The following is a 20,048-nucleotide window of genomic DNA, read 5'->3' as shown; positions in this document are numbered from 1 at the left end:
ATGTGTACACCTAGGAATTTAAATGAGCTCACTTGCTCTACACGTTCTCCATTGATGTACAGGGGGGCAGGAGCATCTTTGTTCCGCCGGAAGTCCAGGATGAGCTCCTTTGTCTTGGAGATGTTCAGGGCCAGGTTGTTGGATGCACACCACTCTCCAAGTTTCAGGACCTCATCTCTGTAGGCCTCCTCCTTTCCCTCGGTTATCAGCCCCACCACTGTTGTGTCATCTGCAAATTTGACAATGATGTTCTCTGGGTGGATGGGGCTACAGTCAAATGTGTAGAGGGAGTAGAGAAGTGGGCTCAACACACATCCTTGGGGCGAGCTGGTGCTGAGGGTGCGGGTGGTTGAGAGATGGTGACCTAGTTTCACCTGTTGGGGACGATTAACAAGGAAGTCTTTGATCCAGGAGCATGTGGATGATGGAAGTCCTAGATGTCTCAGCTTGGGGATTAGGATGTCAGGAATGATGGCGTTAAAAGCTGAGCTATAATCGATGAAGAGCATCCTGACGTAGCTTCCTTGTCTTTCCAGGTGACTCAGTGCAGAGTGGAGAGCAATGGCTATTGCATCCTCAGTGGATCTGTTTGCCCGGTATGCAAACTGATGAGGGTCTAGGGTTGGGGGGAGACGGGCTTTTATGTGTCTCAGCACCAGTTTTTCAAAGCACTTGGTGATGACTGGAGTGAGTGCAACAGGGCGAAAGTCATTGAGGGTGGTAGTAGATGACTTCTTTGGAACAGGTATGATGGTGGCAGATTTCAAGCAGGCTGGGATGGTGGCTTGCTTCAGTGACAGGTTGAAAATGTCAGTGAAGACTGGTGCTAGTTGGGCCGCACATGCCTTGAGCACCTTACCTGGTACACCATCCGGGCCTGTTGCTTTCCTCGGGTTCACAGCACGAAGCACTCGCTTCACGTCATCAGCCAAATATAAAATAAAAATAAAAATAGTTATACAGGAATAAAGTAGAACACATATAAAATAAAATGACGATAATAAAGTAATAATTAAAGGAAGTGGAGGTGCATGTCAGTGGTGTGAGGAATATACTGAAGAGGTGTGTCTTAAGCTTGGATTTAAAAGCGGAAAGTGCCATAGAACATTGACGAATTGACAGCGGGAGTGCGTTCCATAGCTTGGGGCCAACAACACTGAATGCCCTGTCGCCCATGGTGCGCAGGTGTGTGGAGGGGTTGGTAAGGAGGAGTGTGTCAGTGGAGCGTAGTGTGCGGGCGAGATTATATGGGGTGAGGAGACTTGTGATGTAGGTGGATGCAAGGTTGTGCTGGGCCTTGTAGGACGAGGAGGAGAATTTTGAACTGGATCCGTGACTGGATAGGAAGCCAGTGCAATTGACAGGGTTCCCACTGGTGCAGGATCACTAGTTTGAGTTGTCACTGTAGATGGTTATTGCAAAGGTTTGAAGGGCAGTTTGGGTCATGGCCATGGCATGGGGCCAAGCTGGCCTGGCCCCTTGGGGCCTGTGGCTCTCTGTGGGTTGTGACCATGGGGCCAAGTTGGCCCCTTTAGGCCCTCTAGTCCCACCCCCTGACCTGACTTGGCCTCGGGGCTATACTAGTTCATTGGGACCGGGCCCAGTAGGCCTGGTCATTAATCCAGTGTTGCCAGATGTATGATAATCATCGTATTATTACTACCGGTATACATGGGTTCGCAGTGTTTGTAAACACGATGATATGAGGAGGGGCAAGGCCAACCACGTGAGCTAATTCTTTGACCGACAGCGGTTTCCAACAATCAGAGGTTTAGTTGTGCGCAGTTAGTTTTGCGCAGTCAGGGGAAAACAAAAATGAATAATTCTGAGGTTTTGGTACAGTGATGCAGAATTTTCCATCTGGCGACACTGTTAAGTTCCTGAGTCTGTTTTGACTGGTAGGCTGGTAGGTAGATGTTATGGGCTATACTTCCATGCTGAAAATAACTTGCAATGAAGGTTTTCAATGTTCTTAACACGCTGATGTAGGCCTATTCATGCTGTCTTACTACCACTGCTTTTAAAAAAGTCTTTATTGAAAAATCTGTTCTGCTACTGTATTTTGGCCAAATTGACAGATGGCATGAGGTCATTAGATCACAAACTAAACAGTAGCATTATACAGTTATTTTTTTAAATTTTGCGAACAATGTGAACCATAACAGGCCGACTTTGCCGGACTGGTTAATACAGGTCTGTGGACTGTTCTGCATTATGTCATCATTCCCAATGTTTTTTTTCTTGTTTCTGAAGTTGATTGGGTCAGTTTTGTGTCGCGTTTAGTGTGACGTGAAAGGTTAGAAGGTTACCGAATGTTGACGTGTTCAACGAATAGGCCGAAGTTCATCAGCGAGCATATCCAGTTGCTGCTCTGTCAGCTGTAGGACATGGCGCTTGCTGCGTGACAGAAACGACCCTTTCGTTAGTAGCTGCAAGTTAGTCGGTGACCGGTAACCGGTGGTTGTGATAACCCAGTGTTTCATTAGCCTTGAGTGGGTTTTGGCTGAGGATTAAGTCAGCTGTTAGCTAATAAGCGACTTGTTGTTTCGCTGTTAGCTTACAAGCTAATGGTAGCTTGGTGGCGGCTTCTGCAACCAGTTGGCACTGTTTTTGCCGTTTTTCACTGTGACACTCACAATCAAAGGCAGTTCACCTTTCGATTCGGTGGTGTCAAAGGTGTTTCACGTATGATATCCAGCTAGCGGCCTCAAGAGCCGGGCTTTGTCACACCGGGTAGGGGTAACGTTAGCCATGGTTGCGGAGGGAATTAACGCGTCTATTTTACGTGGACGGGAGGAGGTTGCCGCCTTCTACGCTGTGTTTTTGACATCTCTTAAGGAGGTAAATGTGTTTTTAGACCCTGGATGATGAAACGTGCCAGTCTGAAATTGGCTAATGGAGCGGTTATTGCAACATTTTGCAAGTTGGCTTTCTTCATGTTGACATGCTAGTCTGCTAAGTGAAATCAGCAGACTGCTGCTGTCAGCCGGTTGTGTTGTGTTGGGAAGCTAACTGTTCAAGACCGAATACATGCAACTTGTAGCGTATTAAATGTAAATGCAACAAAACAACTAGAATATGTGATAAGATTATATGAATAATATAAACGACGACTGAGTGATGGCGTCCGTTATAAATTGAATCTGAATATTTCGCCACTCTCATCGTCTTCCGTTTCCTCATCTGTCTCTGAGGCAAGCACTAAGTTAAAGAGACCACACGGAGCTGCTTTTGTCTAGAAATAGTCGTCTTGGGCCGTTGTGTAACGACAGAGAACCTTATGTGTTTGACTAAAATGAGCTGAAGTTACAACACTATACTCTCTGGGTCATCTACTGGACAATGTGAATGACCACAAAGTAGCTTTTTGAAGTACAGTATTCAAGTGGAGGCTAATCCACCACCATACTGGTTTTAAGTGGCCTGAACAACATTCCAGTTGCATGCTGCAGGGGACAAAAGTACTAAAGGTTCAAAAAAGGGCTTTGAGCAAGCTGTAGCGTTTCACTCTGGTCACTCGAACGCTTCAGGTGCAAACATATGGAACCAGATAGCGGTGATCCGGGGATGGTTACATTCAGTTATCCATCCTGATTGGTGCTTGCATGATTAACAACGTGACCGTATTGATTTCATCAGTTCAACTGCAACCACTCAAGTGTTTTTGCTTGTGTGTGTGTGTGTGTGTGTGTGTGTGTGTGTGTGTGTGTGTGTGTGTGTGTGTGTGTGTGTGTGTGTGTGTGTGTGTGTGTGTGTGTCCGCCCCCCTTTCTTCGATGTCTAGCTGGTTGCCACCTTGCCGGAGGAATGGAGACCTGGGCCGACCTTCTTCGGGCTTCCCTGGGAGCCTGTGGCCTGGACCATGGCAGTGGGAGTCCTCACCTTTCTGACATTCATTTGGAGGACTGTTCTTGCTGTAATGCAATTATTGTCTTTATTTAAGTACTTATGTGACATTGGCCGACGTGGTATTCATGCATGTTGATTGTTGTTTGTTTTCAAACACTAATAACTTACTTTTTTGAATTTCTTTTGCAGGTAAAAAGCAGAATGTATCAAGGTAAGATTAGCATTAAAGGGGTATGCCACTATTTTGGGGCTTAATACAGTTAAAATCGTTGGCTGGGGTTTATAAAGGTGGTAAAATGTCTTATTTTTCATGTTAAGCGTTGTCTTGCTTTAAGACAAGTTAAAAGAGGGAATATGTTGCTAAGCTAGTGAAAGTCAATGTATCCGTGTAGCATTGTAGCATGCTACATGGATACATTGACTTTCACTAGCTTAGCGACATATTCCCTCTTTTAACTGGTCTTAAAGCAAGACAACGCTTAACATGAAAAATAAGACACTTTTCCACCTTTATAAACCCCAGCCAACGATTTTAACTGTATTAAGCCCCAAAATAGTGGCATACACCTTTAACCTGTTTGAGTTAGTGCTTTAACATTGCATTTTTTCCTGAACTGGACATAAACTAATTTAAATGCTCCAATCTTATTTGTGTAGTTACAGAAAAACAAATTGCTGCAAGGATTGTACATCTGCTGGATCTGAATCATCAGTGTACAGCAAAAATTGCAGAGCTCCAGAAAGCGGTATGATATGCCCCACTCAAATAAGTGCTATTTACCCTGAGGAAATCATTGGCTTGTTCTAAATGCCACCATTTTGTATTTAGCTGAAGGCAAAAGACAACGAGCTGACGGATTGCAAAGAGTCCAATGAGGAGCTGCGAGCTAAAGCCAGCCAACTGGGGGTAAAAAACAGCAACATACTATTCGATATGATGCAATACAACAATAGTTGCGCCATTTTTTTTTCAATGACTGTTGGCCATTAACATCCACATTATTTTCTGTAATTTTTAGGAAACAATAAAGCGGATGGAAGAGGAACGCATTGTGATGAGTGACACCATCAGGAAGCTTGAGGAGGACCGCGAAATTTACCGCAAGGACTCCCTTGTCCTTAGGGAATCAGTAAGTCTCCTATCCTCTTCACCTATGGATGCTACAGCAGTGTGACCTAATGCTTGGGACACATGCATACGAATTTGGCAAAGTGAAGTGACATGTGCGATGCATTTCTATGAGGGTTGCAAAGTGGGGCGAAGGTAAGGGAAAGTCCAAAGTGAAAGAAAGTGAAAGTGAAAGTCCAACTGGGAAACTCCAACTCTTGTCATTATGACACAGCACACAAGTGTTCACTGCACACTGCACACAATAAAATTGCATTTATGCCTTACCCGTGCAAGGGGGCAGCCCCCAATAGCGCACCAAGCGAGCAGTGCGGCAGGACAGTACCATGCTCAGGGTACCTCAGTCATGGAGGAAGATGGGGGAGAGCACTGGTTAATTACTCCAACCTGGTGGCTCGGGAAATCGAACCGGCAACCTTTGTGCTACAAGTCTGACACGCTAACCGCTTACCCATGACTGCCCTGAACAGGGGCGAAGCAAACACATTCAGCTAAGTTTAATAGTATACAAATGAGGAGCGAATTTCGCCTACAGAGGACGATCAAATCAACAGCATGAATTTTTTAATCGATTTGTTTCGCTGCTCTGAACTGCCAGTGCTGACTGTTGTGAATGGAACACTCAATTTCACCTGCTTTCACTGTGCTCATTTCGCCTCAATGTGTTCCTGGCTTAATGGAGGGTAGCAGGCTCAAATCCCTGTACTACAAGTACTAGCAGGGGCTTGTAACAGTTGTGGTCACCTCATCTATGGCTGAAGTGTAAGAATTCGTAGGCCTTGTGAATTTAACATCTCCAACTGCATGTACTTTGGCTGTGAGGCAAATGTAATATACCATAAGTCTATGTGAAGGTTCTCTATTCAAGCTCGGTGTGACCTTGCTGACTGTTCTGCCTTCTCTGATTCAACCATTACAGCTTTCAAAGTCGGAAAGCACCATGGCAACCTTCAATCAGACAATACAGAACTACCAAAAGGAGGTGGACAAGGTTTGTCATCATCACATCTGCTCCCTCTGTGCCTCTTCTTAACAGCTGTGCAGTGTTAATAGAAGTCTGGAACAGTGCTGAATGTTATGTATTGTGTTCCAAACAGGGCTTGATTTTGTCACCTACGTAGTAATTTCAGTCATTTGGCGGGTAGCTTATGATTTGGAATGATGTCGTCTCGTAATGGCCTTCATTCTGTTGTTCGCCCCCTGTTCATCTTTGTTCAAGAAAAAGATCTGTGACGTCAGCTTCTATTTGGCTCGTTTATGTTCATGTAGGATAGCCATGTTCTTGGCATTGAACGTCATGCTTTAGCACTCAATCTTCTTAGTTCAGATGAACAATATTAAGGGGAAAAAAAACATAACCTATCAGCTAGTAGAAAAGCTGAATGGCTAATGACTCGGGGAAAACCACCAGCCGCAGTGAACGTCAATGTCAATGTCAAGCCCTGAGTTGCAAATGTCATCCGTGTTGCAACCCAGGTCCAGGTTCTGATTGATGAGGGAAAGCTCAGAGAAGACGCCCTGAAAGCACAAATGAAGGCCTCCGACAAGGAGAACGCCAAACTGAAGGAGGCCAAGACATCGGTAAGTCGACCTTTGATGGCCAGAGAATGAGACCTTTTACCCCCACCATTTTGCCTTTGTCTTTCCCCTGTGCTCTCCTCCTCCCGCTGTACTTTTTCCCCTTCCATTTCTGCCCCTTAACAATCCTTTATCCCTCCCCTTTTGGTCAGCTTCAACGCGAACTGAGGGAATGGGAGGACAAACACAAGGATTTGAATGAGCAGATCAGAGACTTCACAATAAACAAGAAGGAGCTGGAGGACGCGCTGGCCCATAGGGAGAGCGAGATTGAAGTAAGTGGATTTGTAGCGCAGAGCTCACGGCGTACTCTCACTGCTAATGCAGGCATGAGCCAAGTGGCGGAGGTGTACAGCCACCACTGCGTAATGCTTTCACTGTGTGTGCGTTTGCGCGTTATTCTGTGCAGTATCTCATTTGCGGTAAAGTTGCAATCAGTATTGGTGCTGGACTTCTAGCAAATGTAGGAACGGTAAGGGTGTAGTTGTAATAATGCTTACACCAAGATTTAGTTACTCAGAAAATAGCTGAAAATATTGGTTTACTTTTTTACTTACTTATCTAACATCTGGCCTTTACCTGTCACACATGCTTGATTTTCTGAATGAATCTGTCCTGTGGCCAACTGCTTACTGCTGGTGGTTATACTGATGTGACCGCTGTTCTTCTAATTCTCTAGATAATAACTGGTTGCGTTGCCGAGCTGAGATCCATTGAGGCTCTGGTGGACGATGACGAGGCGTTGGCCAATGGACAAGCCGCCGGTAGGTCTCCTTGCCAGTCCAAAGTCCACTGTACTGCCAAATGACCATTAATTCCACTGGACTTTTGTGCTGCTGTACTGTTTCACATGCATGCCGCTCTGTGTTTTAAAGCATCTTGATCTACAAATTGTAGTCATTGTGCTATACAAGTACGCTTATCACACCAATTGTTATTATTAGTAATAAGTATTTTGAATTTAGAAGCCCCTGTCTAAAATCCTAACGCTATGTGTGCAACAACTTGTTAGTTGGCATGTGAGATGCTAATGTCTGGATGGAGTGTCAGGGGCACTGCTTACCTGCGTTCCCAGGGCCAACACAAGCGGGCATCCTCCATGGACGGCAAGCTTAGGCCAGAGCTCCCTCCAAGCTCTCCCGACAGAGTTCACAGATGTGGGGGAAAACCCCACGCAAATATATAAAATCCCAAAAAGGTTCAGTACATCAAAACGCGGCCACGCCGGGTCATAGTCCATACATGTACGGCGCCATTATAACGCCATGAACGCAGGCTAGCTCCAATGCTGACGCAACTGGCTCCAGCGTGCGAACAGCAGGTGCCTGGTCCGCTCACCTGTTCACCCTGAGTGCGTTTTAATATGCGACCTTGCCTCCTCCACTTGCCTCCTCCACTTGCTTCTCATCATGATGACATCACTGACAACAGCATTATATTTCAATATCTTGCAAAAGCTCGATTGTAGAGTCTTTTTCTCATTTGCAATTGGGATGGTGAATGAAAAACAGTCCCTCAAAAGTTGTTGTGGCTAGGCTGACAGCTGGGAAACTTTATCGTTTCTCCACGGAGGAGGGGCCAGGAAGCGGGACGAGGAGACAAGCGCAAGTGGAGGAGGCAAGGTCGCATATTAAAGCCCGATTCGGACGGGACTTTAATTACCTATGGACCCCCGGTAATTCGGAATAATTACAGAGAATGTCTGAGTTCTTAGTCCTGTGCGAATGTGCCATGTCTGCGATTTGTGAGGTAATAATTCCGCCGCAAATTACCTACTGTATTTCGGCGAAACTCAGACGTCCTGGGGTAATTTTACATAGGCGCGCCGTCTGAACTCCCTTGTAGTGTCTGTGAATTGACTAAATAACAGACGTTTATTTATCCCGTCCGAATGCGCCCTGAAAAATCACGGAGGTCCAGGGGTAATTGCGAATTACCAGGGGTCCATAGGTAATATTTATCCCGTGCGAATCGGGCTTAAGACGCACTCCCTGTCTGTGTCCCAAGTGACTTCCGACCTGCATCTGACCCCTGACCCCTATTATAGGCTCAAGGACCCACAAGTCAGGTGGCGCCCCCGTGTGGTGTGACCGTGTTAGTGTGATGTCTATTCCCAATGCATGCACCTAAATTAACCTTTCTTAACAATAAGGCAAATACAAATTATTTGTTGTGTTTGTTGTCTCTGCACTTGTTGCTGTGATAACTATTTCAGCCCAGAAGAGCGAGACCTTGAGAGCCCGCATTAAGCAAATGGTGGATGTGTCAAGGGTAAGCAGCAATCATCAATATGGATACAAGATTCCTTCTTTTATCTACTGACTTAAACTAATATTTTGGAGGGGAAAAAATATATATTTATATGTTCAGGTCAAAGCCACCCTGTCTGTCATCGAGGAGGAGCGAAACCGCTTTATGAGCAAGCTGCTTGATGAAGAGGGCCAAAGGCAGACTCTTGAGGGTAAGGGCACAACTCTGCAACCAGGGCTGCATTCTTATTACTTTTTTACTTAATGCATTACTTTTTCCACACAGGCTCATGCAGGTTTTATGGCATTATTCTCCAGCCAGACTTGGGTAGCTTTGCAATATAACTTGTCCAAAATAATATGATTAATCACAGATACCTCCTCATTTAACAAGGGGGGGGCAATTACTTTTTCCACACAGACTCGTGCAGGTTTTATGGAATTATTCTCTTAACAAATGAAATAATCACTGGAACACTGCCTTTTATGTTTACTTGGGTTATCCTTGTTTAATGTTTACATTTGTTTGGTGATCTGAAAATGTTAAGTGTGCCGAATGTGCAAAATAGTAAAACATCAGTTGGGGGACGAAAGTATATGCACGGCATAGCCTGATAAACCAGACTAAATGTGGATGTCTAATTTAGTCTGGCCTCGATCCATAATACATCCGAAGATTGTTGATGAGAACAACCTTCCCTCAAAACCCTGCCCACTTTGATTCAAAACACATCTTTGTGTTGTAATTGGTTTGCCAGATTCTTGGCATTCTGGCTTCATTGAATCATTATGCAAGGCCAGACCCACCCGTAGACAAAACATTTTGCCGTCCAGCGGGTGGCGCTGGTTCACCAGGCTATGCACGGCACTGTTTGTGCACTTTCTCAAGTAAACCCCGGTACAATTGGCGCCGTGCGGCAGCCTCCATAGCTAATGTGGGAATGTGTGTGTATTTTGAAAGCGCTTGAATTCAACTTTATAGTTTTGATACTGCACTATATAAATACATTTTGCATTGTATATTGTACTGTTTTTTTGTAACAACCATGAAGAGTCTGACTCAACCGTCCTTGGCAACAAGCATGTACTAGGGTAAATTCCATTATCCAAACTCTTGTTCTCCCATGTGCTTGTGACCTCGTGATGACCTCGAAAGACGTAATCGATAGAAGTTGAATTCAATATCTCGCACAAGTGCAATTCAAAGATAATTTTCTCCTTTGCAATCGGGATGTTGAATGGGTAAATGCCCCCCAAAAGTTGTTGTGCCTAGGCTGACAGCAGGGAAACTATATTATTTTCTCCACAGAGGCGAGGCATCAGCGAAACACGAATTCACAAGTGCAAGTCAAGGACGGGAGTTTGGATAATGGAATGCACCGTAGTGTCTTGCTTGAAAAGTCTTTGGTAACGGTCCCTCCTGCTGTCCTTGTTCCCTCCACAGAAAAGGTTGAGAAACTGGAGCACCAGCGCTCACAGCTGGACAGCGAGAGGACTGACCTTGAGACTAAGCACCAGGCCCTGCAGCAGAAGCTCGAGATAATGTCCGAGATGTACCAGCAGAAGGAGAACGCCCTGCACCAGTGAGTACCGCCAGCCACATGCAGCTCTAATAGCCCTGTTTATACTGTGGCCTAGGATCTGTGCCCCTTACTGAACTGTGGACATGTGTTTACTTCACACACTTGATGGCATTTTTGATTGTGTCTGGGTTCAAAGGATTATGTACATTTTTGACGACAATGACCTTGCACTTCATAGTTTGTTGTAGTCTGTAAATCTTAAGTTTGTGTCATGGGGAAATTCGAATGTGCTCAACCTTCATTGGATAATGCGTTCGCCGCGAGCAATTTGCAATAAACTTCGGGGGTCCCAAACTTTCTGATGTACGTCAATGGTCCTAGACACAGCAATAATAGTGTGAGGGATGCGTGCACATCCAGTAAAACAGCTGCTGGATCAAACAAAGACGCGTAAAAGAAGAACAAATCTGCACACTGTTGCTGCTCACTGATTTATTCAACACGTTTCGAGCTCAGACGGAAAAATCTGTACACTGTTGCTGCTCACCGATTTAATTTTTGTTTTTAACACAAAGAGCTGACTTACACACCTGACTAAGATCGCTTGAACTCGAAATGTTGTGTTGAATGCATTCGCATCCACGCAGTCGCTGAAAAAAAAAAAATGTGGGCATGGCAGAGATGGGATGGGACCAAGTCACTAATTTGCAAGTCGCAAGTCACTAATTTGCAAGTCGCAAGTAAGTCTCAAGTCGTTCCAGTCAAGTCCGAGTCAAGTCACAAGTTAAGACACATTTGACCAAGTCCAAGTCCAAGTCGTACCAAAGCCAAGTCCAAGTCCAAGTCTCATTTTTTCCAAATCACTAAAAAGACACCTTGTGTTCTATGGGCAACATTGACAATTACTTTTGGTCATAAATTCCACACTGCTCTGCATGGCTCCCTTTGTCAGTCGCATTCTAAACAAAAATAGTAGGCCTGCTGGTATTGTTTAAAGGGGCTGCTCCAGGTAGGATGAAAAGTTAAATTAATCATGGTCCCGAGTCAGCCGATGCTTATGCGAGTCATTAGTAAGTGAAAGATGGCTCTCGTGACCGCTTCCACGACCAGCTGTCAGAAAACCCCACATGCAACTTTTGACCGCACGGTCGTGGGAAACACTTCATTTGAAACATAGCTTTACATACCGTATTCAGATTTGTATTAACTGCTGATATTCCGTAATGAAAAACTGTCACAGCGAGTTTATTTAAACAGCATTTTTTCATTACTGTGTAGATTTTGAGACAGGCATGCCACGGGCACCGTGCAAACGACGTCATCCTACCTTGTGCCCCTTTAAGGGCAATTCATTTAATATTTCATTTTTTTCCATGTAATTTTTGACATACAAATGCAAAGAATAAATACATTTAGACTTGCCATACTATTGCAAGTCATTGCAAGCTAAAACTGTCAAGTCAAGTCAAGTCTCGAGTCAATGGCGTGCATGTCGAGTCAAGTCACGAGTCATTCCTAATATTGCCAAGTCAAGTCTCAAGTCAAGTCATTTCTGTGCTCAAGTCTGACTCAAGTCCAAGTCACAAGTCCCAAGTCCACATCTCTGGGGCATGGCCTCATTCCCTTCATCTCCCCTCGTCTCAAGCTCTGCACTAACAATGAAATGACAGCAGTTTTTGAGAAAATTATACTGTTGTTGATATTTTTAAAAAGGTCCCACCTTTACAGGTTTTGAACTTTTCAGTAAGCTTATGTGTGCACATGGCTCTAAATTAACACCAGCCAGCCTGCCAAATGTTGGTGCAATTTCTGTTTGGCTGGTAGAAAAGAAAATGTACTAGGCACTTTAGCCCATTATTAGTGAGTGTGTGTTTGGCTAGAAAGAGTCTTTTAGCCATTCTACTGGCCATTTTGGGTGGTGATGAAACTGTTCATTTAGAGCCCTCTGTATTGATGTTAAAATTATTTAAGGGAGCACTGTGTAAGATTGTGGCCAGAGTAGGTATTGTAACTATGCTTCTCATTGAAATTGTGCTACCTATTGTCAAGTTTGATCTTCTCCTGAATATTTACTAAGTAATACACTTGTATTTACTAGTTTGACCAAAGTAAGTTTTGCAGCTAAACATGTCTATTTCTGGAATTTCAGAAGGTAGGAGTATTGTTGCGCTCTAGATGTTGCAAAAATTAACTAGGTGCGTGGACCCAAAAGAAGTAGAATATAAACGTAGGAGCAGGTTCGCACACTAAACAAGACACAAAGGTCAAGCACAAGGAGTTTTTTTATTAGAGCAGGGTAGAGCAGACGTTTCAGGCTGTTGCCATCATCAGTGCTCTCTGTGCTCTCAATGAGCCCAACTACTGTGCAACAATTGAATAGTACCCACCAGGGTTGACAAGACACAGGTGCAGTGTGAGGAGCTAGTCAACAGAGCAAAATCCAATTATGCAATCAGGCAATTCAATGATGAACGTTTACAAACAAGTGAGTTCAGATAGACAGTATGTACAATGCAATTTTTTCAGATGACACATTTACAAGAAACAAGCAAGATTAAAGTCCTCATTCATCCCTTTTGGGGATAGGCAGCCAAGTTCATGAATCCAAAAGCATTCTCTCTGAAGCAGAGTTCTGTCCAGGTCCCCACCTCGCCTTTTAGGCAAGATTCTTTCGACCCCCCAAAACTTGAGGTCAGCAACAGAATGTCCGGCTTCTTGGAAGTGTCGGGCAACTGGTGACACCTCATCAGATCTCCTCACAGCACTCCTGTGTTCTAAGATTCTTGTACGTAAGGCCCTGGTGGTTTTACCCACATACAATAGTGGGCAAGGGCAGGTCAAGATATAAACCACATGAGTAGAGCGACATGTAATGAGCTGTTTGATTTTGTATGTCTTGTTTGTGTGTGGATGTGTGAATGTCTGAATTTTGAGATAGTGTGAACAAGAAGTGCAGCTCTTACAAGGGAAGTTACCCTGGGCATTGGAGAGAGTGCTGCGAGGGGGTGGTGTGGCAGTGTCAGCGTGAACCAACTTGTCTCTTAGATTAGGGTTCCTAGAAAAGACACAGAGAGGTGAATCCTGAAAGAGCCCATGCAGTTGATTGTCAGTTTGGATAATGTGCCAAGAGTTGATGATGTTTCTAATATCGCTACTCAGAGGACTATATGTTAATTTAAGAATCAAACGATTTTGGTTTGGATTGGTGGTCTGAACAGAAGGTTGTATTTCAGAGGCACGTACTTTGTTGAGGGCTGCATCAAGCCAGGTGGCAGGGTATCCTCTAGAACTAAAATCTCTGTATAGGAGTTGGGCTTTGGCCTCAAAATCTCTTTTATCAGAGCAGATACGGTGTAGTCTAGTGAATTGGCTGAAGGGCAGTCCTCTCTTGAGAGAAGTTGGGTGGGCACTCGTGGCATGCAGCAGGCTGTTCCTCTCTGTGTCTTTTCTGTAAAGGGAAGACACAATTTTTCCATCAGTGAGAGAAATACAGGTATCAAGGAAATTGACAGATGTAGTGCTGACTGTGTGGGTGAACTTGATAGATGGTCTTAAACAGTTCATGTATAGAACAAAGAGTTCAAAGTCAGATAGGGAACCCAAAAAGATGACAAAACAGTCATCAATGTACCTCTTAAACAGTACTAGTTTATCGGAGAAGGGATTGTTATTGAACACATACTGGTCCTCAAGGAAACCAAGATAGAGATTGGCATAGTCAGGGGCCATAGTGGCACCCATTGCTGTACCACTAGTCTGGAGGTAGTATTGTTGTTCAAACCTGAAATAGTTCTTAGTCAGCACTAGCTCAGCCATTTTAACAATGAAATCTGTAGTTAGTCCATCATCATCAATCCGGAGGTCAAGAAAGTGTTTCAGAGCAGACAAGCCATCAGTATGGGGGATATTAGTATACAATGAGGTTACATCCATTGTGGCAAGCAACACATTCTGACTTAGGTGGCCAATCTCAGATAGGCATGCTAGGAAGTCAGACGTGTCTCGGAGGTAGCTCGGGAGCTTTGTGACTAAAGGTCTTAAGATGAAATCTACAAAGTTGGACAATGGTTCAGTCAGACTGTTGTTGCCTGCAACAATGGGGCGGCCTGGTGGGTTAGATAGACTTTTATGGACTTTGGGCAAAACATAGAAGACTGGTCTTGTTGGGGTACGATTGAACAGGTACTTAAACTCTTGTTCAGAGATAATGGAGGAGTCATGGGCATGCTGCAAGAAAGACTCAATTTCCTTTTGAAACTTACTCGTGGGGTCTGAGGGCAAAGGTCTGTAGTAGGTTAAGTCCTGTAGTTGTCTCAAGGCCTCTTGGTCATAGAGAGTTTTAGGCATAATAACTAGACCGCCCCCTTTGTCTGCTGGCTTCACAACAATGTTTTTATCGCGACAAAGTTTGTCAAGAGCCTGTCTTTCAGATGATGTCAAATTGTTGTTGCTTTTTTTAGAATGAGATCTATCGAAGAGCTGTTCAACATCACGTTCAACAAGGCGACAAAAGGTGTCCAGTGATGGGTTGGGGGCAGGTGGGCAAAATGTACTTTGGGGTTTAAATTTGGCTCGCCCACATTTGTAAGAGGTTAGAGAAGATGTGGTATCTTTGTAGTAGCTTTTGAGTCTTAAATTCCGGAAAAATTTAAACATGTCTATTTCTGGAAATTCAAAATGGCAGACCATGGAGAAGATCCCCCTTTTCATGCATGAAAAGTGCAATTTTCCCAGTCATAATGAATACCGGTATTTAGAATTTGATGTGGTGGTGGTAAGTATTTGTTAAAAAGGTAACATTTGTGAATGGGCTGCATGGATTCTGAAAATGAACTACTTAAAATATTACAAGGTGCACCTTTTTAATGGATTTATTTATTTTGTTGTTTTTGTAAATGTAATATGAATATTGTTGTACCTGTATTTGCCATGGTATAGCAATAGCTGCTGAATTGGCAATAAATGATCAATCAATCAATCAACCAATCAACCCCTCATCTAAAATAGGAAGCTGACGCGTGAGGAGCTGGACCGGCGGGCAAAGGAGAGCATGCTGTCCGAGGTGGACAAGAAGACGCTGGCGGCTGCGGAAGAGTCTGAGCTCTACAAGCGCCGCTGCCTTGAAATGGAGGAAGAGATGCAGAAAGTGGAGCGCGCACACAAGGCAGAGGTTAGCACTCTTCACTGCAAAACACAGATTAGCAATGAACAATGACCGCAGTGTGCATGGTCAATTGCAGTAGGCATTACACACTCTTCTCACCTTTTCTCACCGACTGGGTTGCGTTTCCCAAAAACGTTTAAGTAGTACTTAAGCCTAAGTAGTACTTAAAGTGATGCTGTCCCATTTTTGGAAATAAGCTCATATTAAACCTCTCCTTGAGTTAAATTATTGAGTTTTACCTTTCTCCTGTACTTTCAGCCGTTCTCTGAGTATGGCAGTGTAAATTTTATCTCCAAGCTGGCAGTTAACATTGAGTTCTATGAGACCAGCTAGCCGCCAGCTGGTCTCATAGGAATCAATGTTAACTGATAGCTTTGAGGTAAAATTTGCACTGCCATACTCGGAGAACGGTTGAAAGTACTGGAAAACGGTACAACCCAATCATTGAACTCAAGGAGAGGTGTAAAATAAACTTTTCCAAAAATGGGACAGTATCACTTTAAGTATGAGGGGCCGACTAGGCAATATATTACCCCACTAAAAGTTTATGCATACAGTAATTTCTTAGGTCTACATACATGTCACACATGCAAATAAAATGGTTGTGCCAAGTGCATGTGCAAGGTAAAATGGTGTATGTATAAACTTTTAGTGATGGTGTGAGACCTATTTTTGATATATTGCTTAGGCGGCCCCTCATACTTAAGTACTACTTAGACTTAAGTCCTACTTAAGAGTTTATGGGAAACGCAACCCTGAACAGTTTTCGTGCCTGTTTTTATTTTAAAAAAACTCTTGGGTCTTGAGACAGCTGGAATTCTGCTAATTTGAACATGTGTCTCCTCTTCTTCCTGACAGATTGCGACCCTTGAGAAGAAGTCTCATGACAACTGGGTAAGTGTGCATTCAATTTACTCGACTTCCGAAGGCCGGTAGCAAAATGTTGTGAATAGATGCGATGTGTCTTCCATGTTAGAGCTGGTCCCAGCTGTAGAGATGTACTTCACTAAGGATGCCAATGTGCAGTCTAAAGAAGGAAATGCCTCTTATTACCTAATGAGACGTGTCTGGCCTGTCTCTGACCTGGCTCTGGTGTTTGTGCCTACAGCTGACCGCTCGAGCTGCCGAGAGAGCTCTGATTGAGGAGAAACGCGAGGCTGCTAACCTGCGCCAGAAGTGAGTGCCCTTACACTGTGTGTGCGTGTGTGTGTGTGTGTGTGTGTGTGTGTGTGTGTGTGTGTGAGCGAGCGCGCGCACACAAGTGAGTGTGTCAGGCTGGTTGTCTTTGTCTGTGTGCGCGCGCATGTGTACAATCCTGGCCGTGTGCGTTTTGCTGACTGGTTGTGTGAGTCTCTGTGCTGATGTCAGTGTGTAATGGGTAGCTATTTGGGAGACATGATTGTCTTTCTGCATGCTGAATACAGGCTGATGCTGCTGAACGACAAGATGGGCGAGCAGTACAGGGGTCTTCCCAAGCCCACTCCCGGACGCCCTGACCACCCCCCCATGCGCAGAGGTAAGAACTACACGACGCTCAAAATCTACAAGACCCATTGAGCACGCACAGTGGGTCACTCTGCCTTGTGTGTTTGCTCAAATGTGTTGGACTAGTTTGAATGTCATTATGAAGCTTCTGATGTGAGTTGGGTCCTTTTGCTGCATTGTCTTTTCACTATAGAATTGTTTGGTCTAACAAAAAACAAAAAAAAACAGAGTTGGCATTTGGCTGTTTCTGAATGGTGTCAAAATGAGACCTACGGTTTTGCGTTTCTTGTTAGTTCCATGTTTATTTCCACCCAACCAAAGCAAAGGCAATATTCCTCCCAGAAAGCGAAGGCAATATTCATGACTCTGTATCCGTTTGCGTGCATTGTGGATTGGAGTGGCATTGTGAATAGCGGTGTTTTTTTTAATATATTGTGTGTGGATAATTGTTTATTTTGTTTTGCTTGGTTGCTTGATTTTGGTCTGGTTGAAAACAGGAGATTCGTACGGGCCCTCCCCCGTTAGTGGAGGCGCCCCCTCCCCCCCTCTCATGATGGAGGGTCCCGGCCGCCCCCCCTCTGCCCCCGTGGGCCGCAGGAGTGAGCCCCTCGGTGAGTCAGTCCGATCCCGTCCGGTCCGCCAGACTGCCGACAGAAAAAACCCACTCGCCCACCTGTCCCCATCAACCACTTTACCCTCTCCCTTTCCACCCTTCCTTTACCTCAAAAACAACCTTGCCACTTTTTACATTTTATTTCACCTGGCGATAATCAACACTGATTTCCTCCCTTTAACCCACTTAAAGCCCTCAAATCATCTCCCATCCCTTTAATTAATTATGCAACACCAACTCCTTACCCCACCTGACGCACCATCCATTTTCCCTCCCTACAAACATCCACCTTCTCACCCTTTGAACTCGTCCGTCCCTATTACCTGATGTTGTGCTCACCCGTCCTCCACGCCATTCTTTTCTCCATAAATGTCCTCGGCTCCACTTTCCTTTTATTCTTTATCCTTTTTAGTCTTTTTTCCCTCCCCGTGTCTTCCATTCAACAGTGCTCACCTGATGCTCAAAGTGATGGTGTCTGCCCCTCCCGGTCCCTTCTCTATTCTTTCTGTGTCTTTTGTTATCACACTCTCCTTCCACTGTCCCCAGTGGTGCTCCCTCTCTCTTTGTGAGAGAACTGATTATGGGCCTGTCCTCTTCCCTCTGCATGTCCCCATTCCTCCCAGATCCAGTGTCATAATCCTGATTTGCCTCTGTGACTTCTATTGCGTTCATTTCTTGGGTTTGCGGTCACCTGCATGTGCGTGCTGCAGTTCAGTGTGCTTGTGTGTGTTGTTTATTGTTAAATGATGCATGGTCTTCTCAATGACAATGTTGCTTGGGATTGTCCTTGGTGGTTTATTGCACCCTATAAACCACATGACTATCATTTGAAATCAAAATGCTTATCCCTTTTTTAGTTCATCACCCCCCCAGGAGTCTCGTTTAGGCTCCATTGGCAGTAGTTGATCACCTTCTTGGAATAGGGTTATTTCACGTGAAATCAGACACTTTGGGGCCCGACCGACACAGATTTTAATACAACTTGGTGTGCCTTTTTTGTGGCAAGGTAGAACCCCAGAACTGCATTTTCATTAATCTGGCACTTACCTTAAAGGAGAAACGGGCTAAGAAAGTCTTAATGAAGAGGGTAGGACACTAAATACATTCATCCTTGTCTTAGGATCCGTGTCGGTTGGTCAGTCAGACCTCAAAGTGTCTGATTTCACATGGAATGAGCCAATATGTACAGATGGTGTAAATCGTGTGTGCGTGTTCGTGCGTGTGGGAAGGTGTGATACTAAAGAGCATTTGTCTTGCAGGTCCTCGACCTCCCTCTGACCCCCACGGACGCTTTGTTGACCTCGGCTACCCACCTCCTCCTGCTCGACCAGGTGAGCACCTGCCACACACAGCACCTCTGGTACTCTATTACATTTCAAAATGACGCGAGCTTGCACACTTCTGTAGTTGGACAGGTGTGTAGGATATTATCCCAGTGGGCTTGTCATTCAAGTGTAGAGAAATCCTGAACACTATCCATTCCACCAACAAACTTTTTGCTGGTGGAGGAGTGGACCGTGTGCTGTATTTCTTTAGACTTTTATATTACATTTAGCACACACTTATATTCAAAGTGACTTAAAGCAAAGCACAGAATCAGCAGCGTACAATAAAGTATGTTATTAAGTATTTGAGTATGTGAAAGTATACAGGCCCAAGCATGGTTTAGTGCAGATGAGGAGGGATTATTTTTTTCTTTCTGAATAAAGCAAATTTGTCAGGTAAGAGTCTTGCTTCTTGAAAATCATGCTTCTTCAAAGTTTAATAGTGGTAGAGTAGAGATACATGGTTAATTAAAGGAAATGCATGAATGTCAAGGTATTCAGCAGGGCTTTTAACAAGCTTGTCTGATCTGACAAGTCAGCATTGATGTCACGGTCACATCCTGTGATGTCTGGGTTTAATCCCTTCCTGTCTTGTATGCTCTTCCACAGACATGTACGTGCCTCCTCGCACCTCGTCTCCAAATGACGGCTCGGTGAGTGTTATTTCCATTGTCATAGAGTTGAAATAATGGAGTTGATGATGGGTACAGAGGCAGACAAACGGGCTCGAGGAAGTAGTCGTCTTGCCACATATTCACTGGTCTACATTAAACCAGTAGAACCATCTAGAACAAATTACACAGAAGGGTCTGGTGGTTTGTGTCAGAGATGAGATTGTGTGACTTTCCCCACGCCCCTCAGTCATGTGTGTCTTTCCTTGTTTCCCTGTGGGGGCTGTCTGGCTTACCTGTAGCAAAACCAGACAGCCCCGACAGCAGCACCTGTAGAAACTGAGGCTGAGGCTAAGGCCTCCACTGACGCCTCCCCTGAAGCAGCAGAGGCCGTGAGTATGGCCGCGCCATGGGCCCCAAGGGATGAAATTGTGTGCGCGTGTGTTACTGCACAATGGGTGTGGGATGGGTAGAATTGGATGCAAGTGTACAGCTTTGTGTGTGCGTGTGTGAATGCACCAGA

The 20,048-nt window shown here is 44.6% G+C and overlaps 1 protein-coding gene across 2 annotated transcripts in view; it reads left to right on the top strand.

Annotated features, from left to right (window-relative positions):
- Window positions 1-20,048, top strand: part of mia3 (MIA SH3 domain ER export factor 3) — a 32,075-nt gene that overhangs the window by 6,650 nt on the left and 5,377 nt on the right. For both annotated transcript variants that reach the window (XM_063222703.1, XM_063222702.1), the window contains 20 exons: window positions 3,784-3,915; window positions 4,038-4,059; window positions 4,506-4,594; window positions 4,678-4,755; window positions 4,868-4,978; window positions 5,897-5,968; window positions 6,454-6,558; window positions 6,708-6,830; window positions 7,235-7,319; window positions 8,771-8,826; window positions 8,926-9,016; window positions 10,249-10,387; window positions 15,335-15,497; window positions 16,350-16,385; window positions 16,600-16,667; window positions 16,916-17,007; window positions 17,474-17,587; window positions 18,849-18,920; window positions 19,524-19,567; window positions 19,828-19,917. In XM_063222703.1, the coding sequence (XP_063078773.1) occupies window positions 3,784-3,915; window positions 4,038-4,059; window positions 4,506-4,594; window positions 4,678-4,755; window positions 4,868-4,978; window positions 5,897-5,968; window positions 6,454-6,558; window positions 6,708-6,830; window positions 7,235-7,319; window positions 8,771-8,826; window positions 8,926-9,016; window positions 10,249-10,387; window positions 15,335-15,497; window positions 16,350-16,385; window positions 16,600-16,667; window positions 16,916-17,007; window positions 17,474-17,587; window positions 18,849-18,920; window positions 19,524-19,567; window positions 19,828-19,917 (1,782 nt within the window). The remainder of the gene's footprint in view (window positions 1-3,783; window positions 3,916-4,037; window positions 4,060-4,505; window positions 4,595-4,677; window positions 4,756-4,867; window positions 4,979-5,896; window positions 5,969-6,453; window positions 6,559-6,707; window positions 6,831-7,234; window positions 7,320-8,770; window positions 8,827-8,925; window positions 9,017-10,248; window positions 10,388-15,334; window positions 15,498-16,349; window positions 16,386-16,599; window positions 16,668-16,915; window positions 17,008-17,473; window positions 17,588-18,848; window positions 18,921-19,523; window positions 19,568-19,827; window positions 19,918-20,048) is intronic.

The sequence above is a fragment of the Engraulis encrasicolus genome, chromosome 18 (genome assembly GCF_034702125.1).
Source record: "Engraulis encrasicolus isolate BLACKSEA-1 chromosome 18, IST_EnEncr_1.0, whole genome shotgun sequence".
NCBI classification, from domain to species: Eukaryota; Metazoa; Chordata; class Actinopteri; order Clupeiformes; family Engraulidae; genus Engraulis; species Engraulis encrasicolus.
The sequence above is the reverse complement of the archived record's forward strand: the minus strand, read 5'-3'. Positions and strand labels throughout refer to the sequence as shown.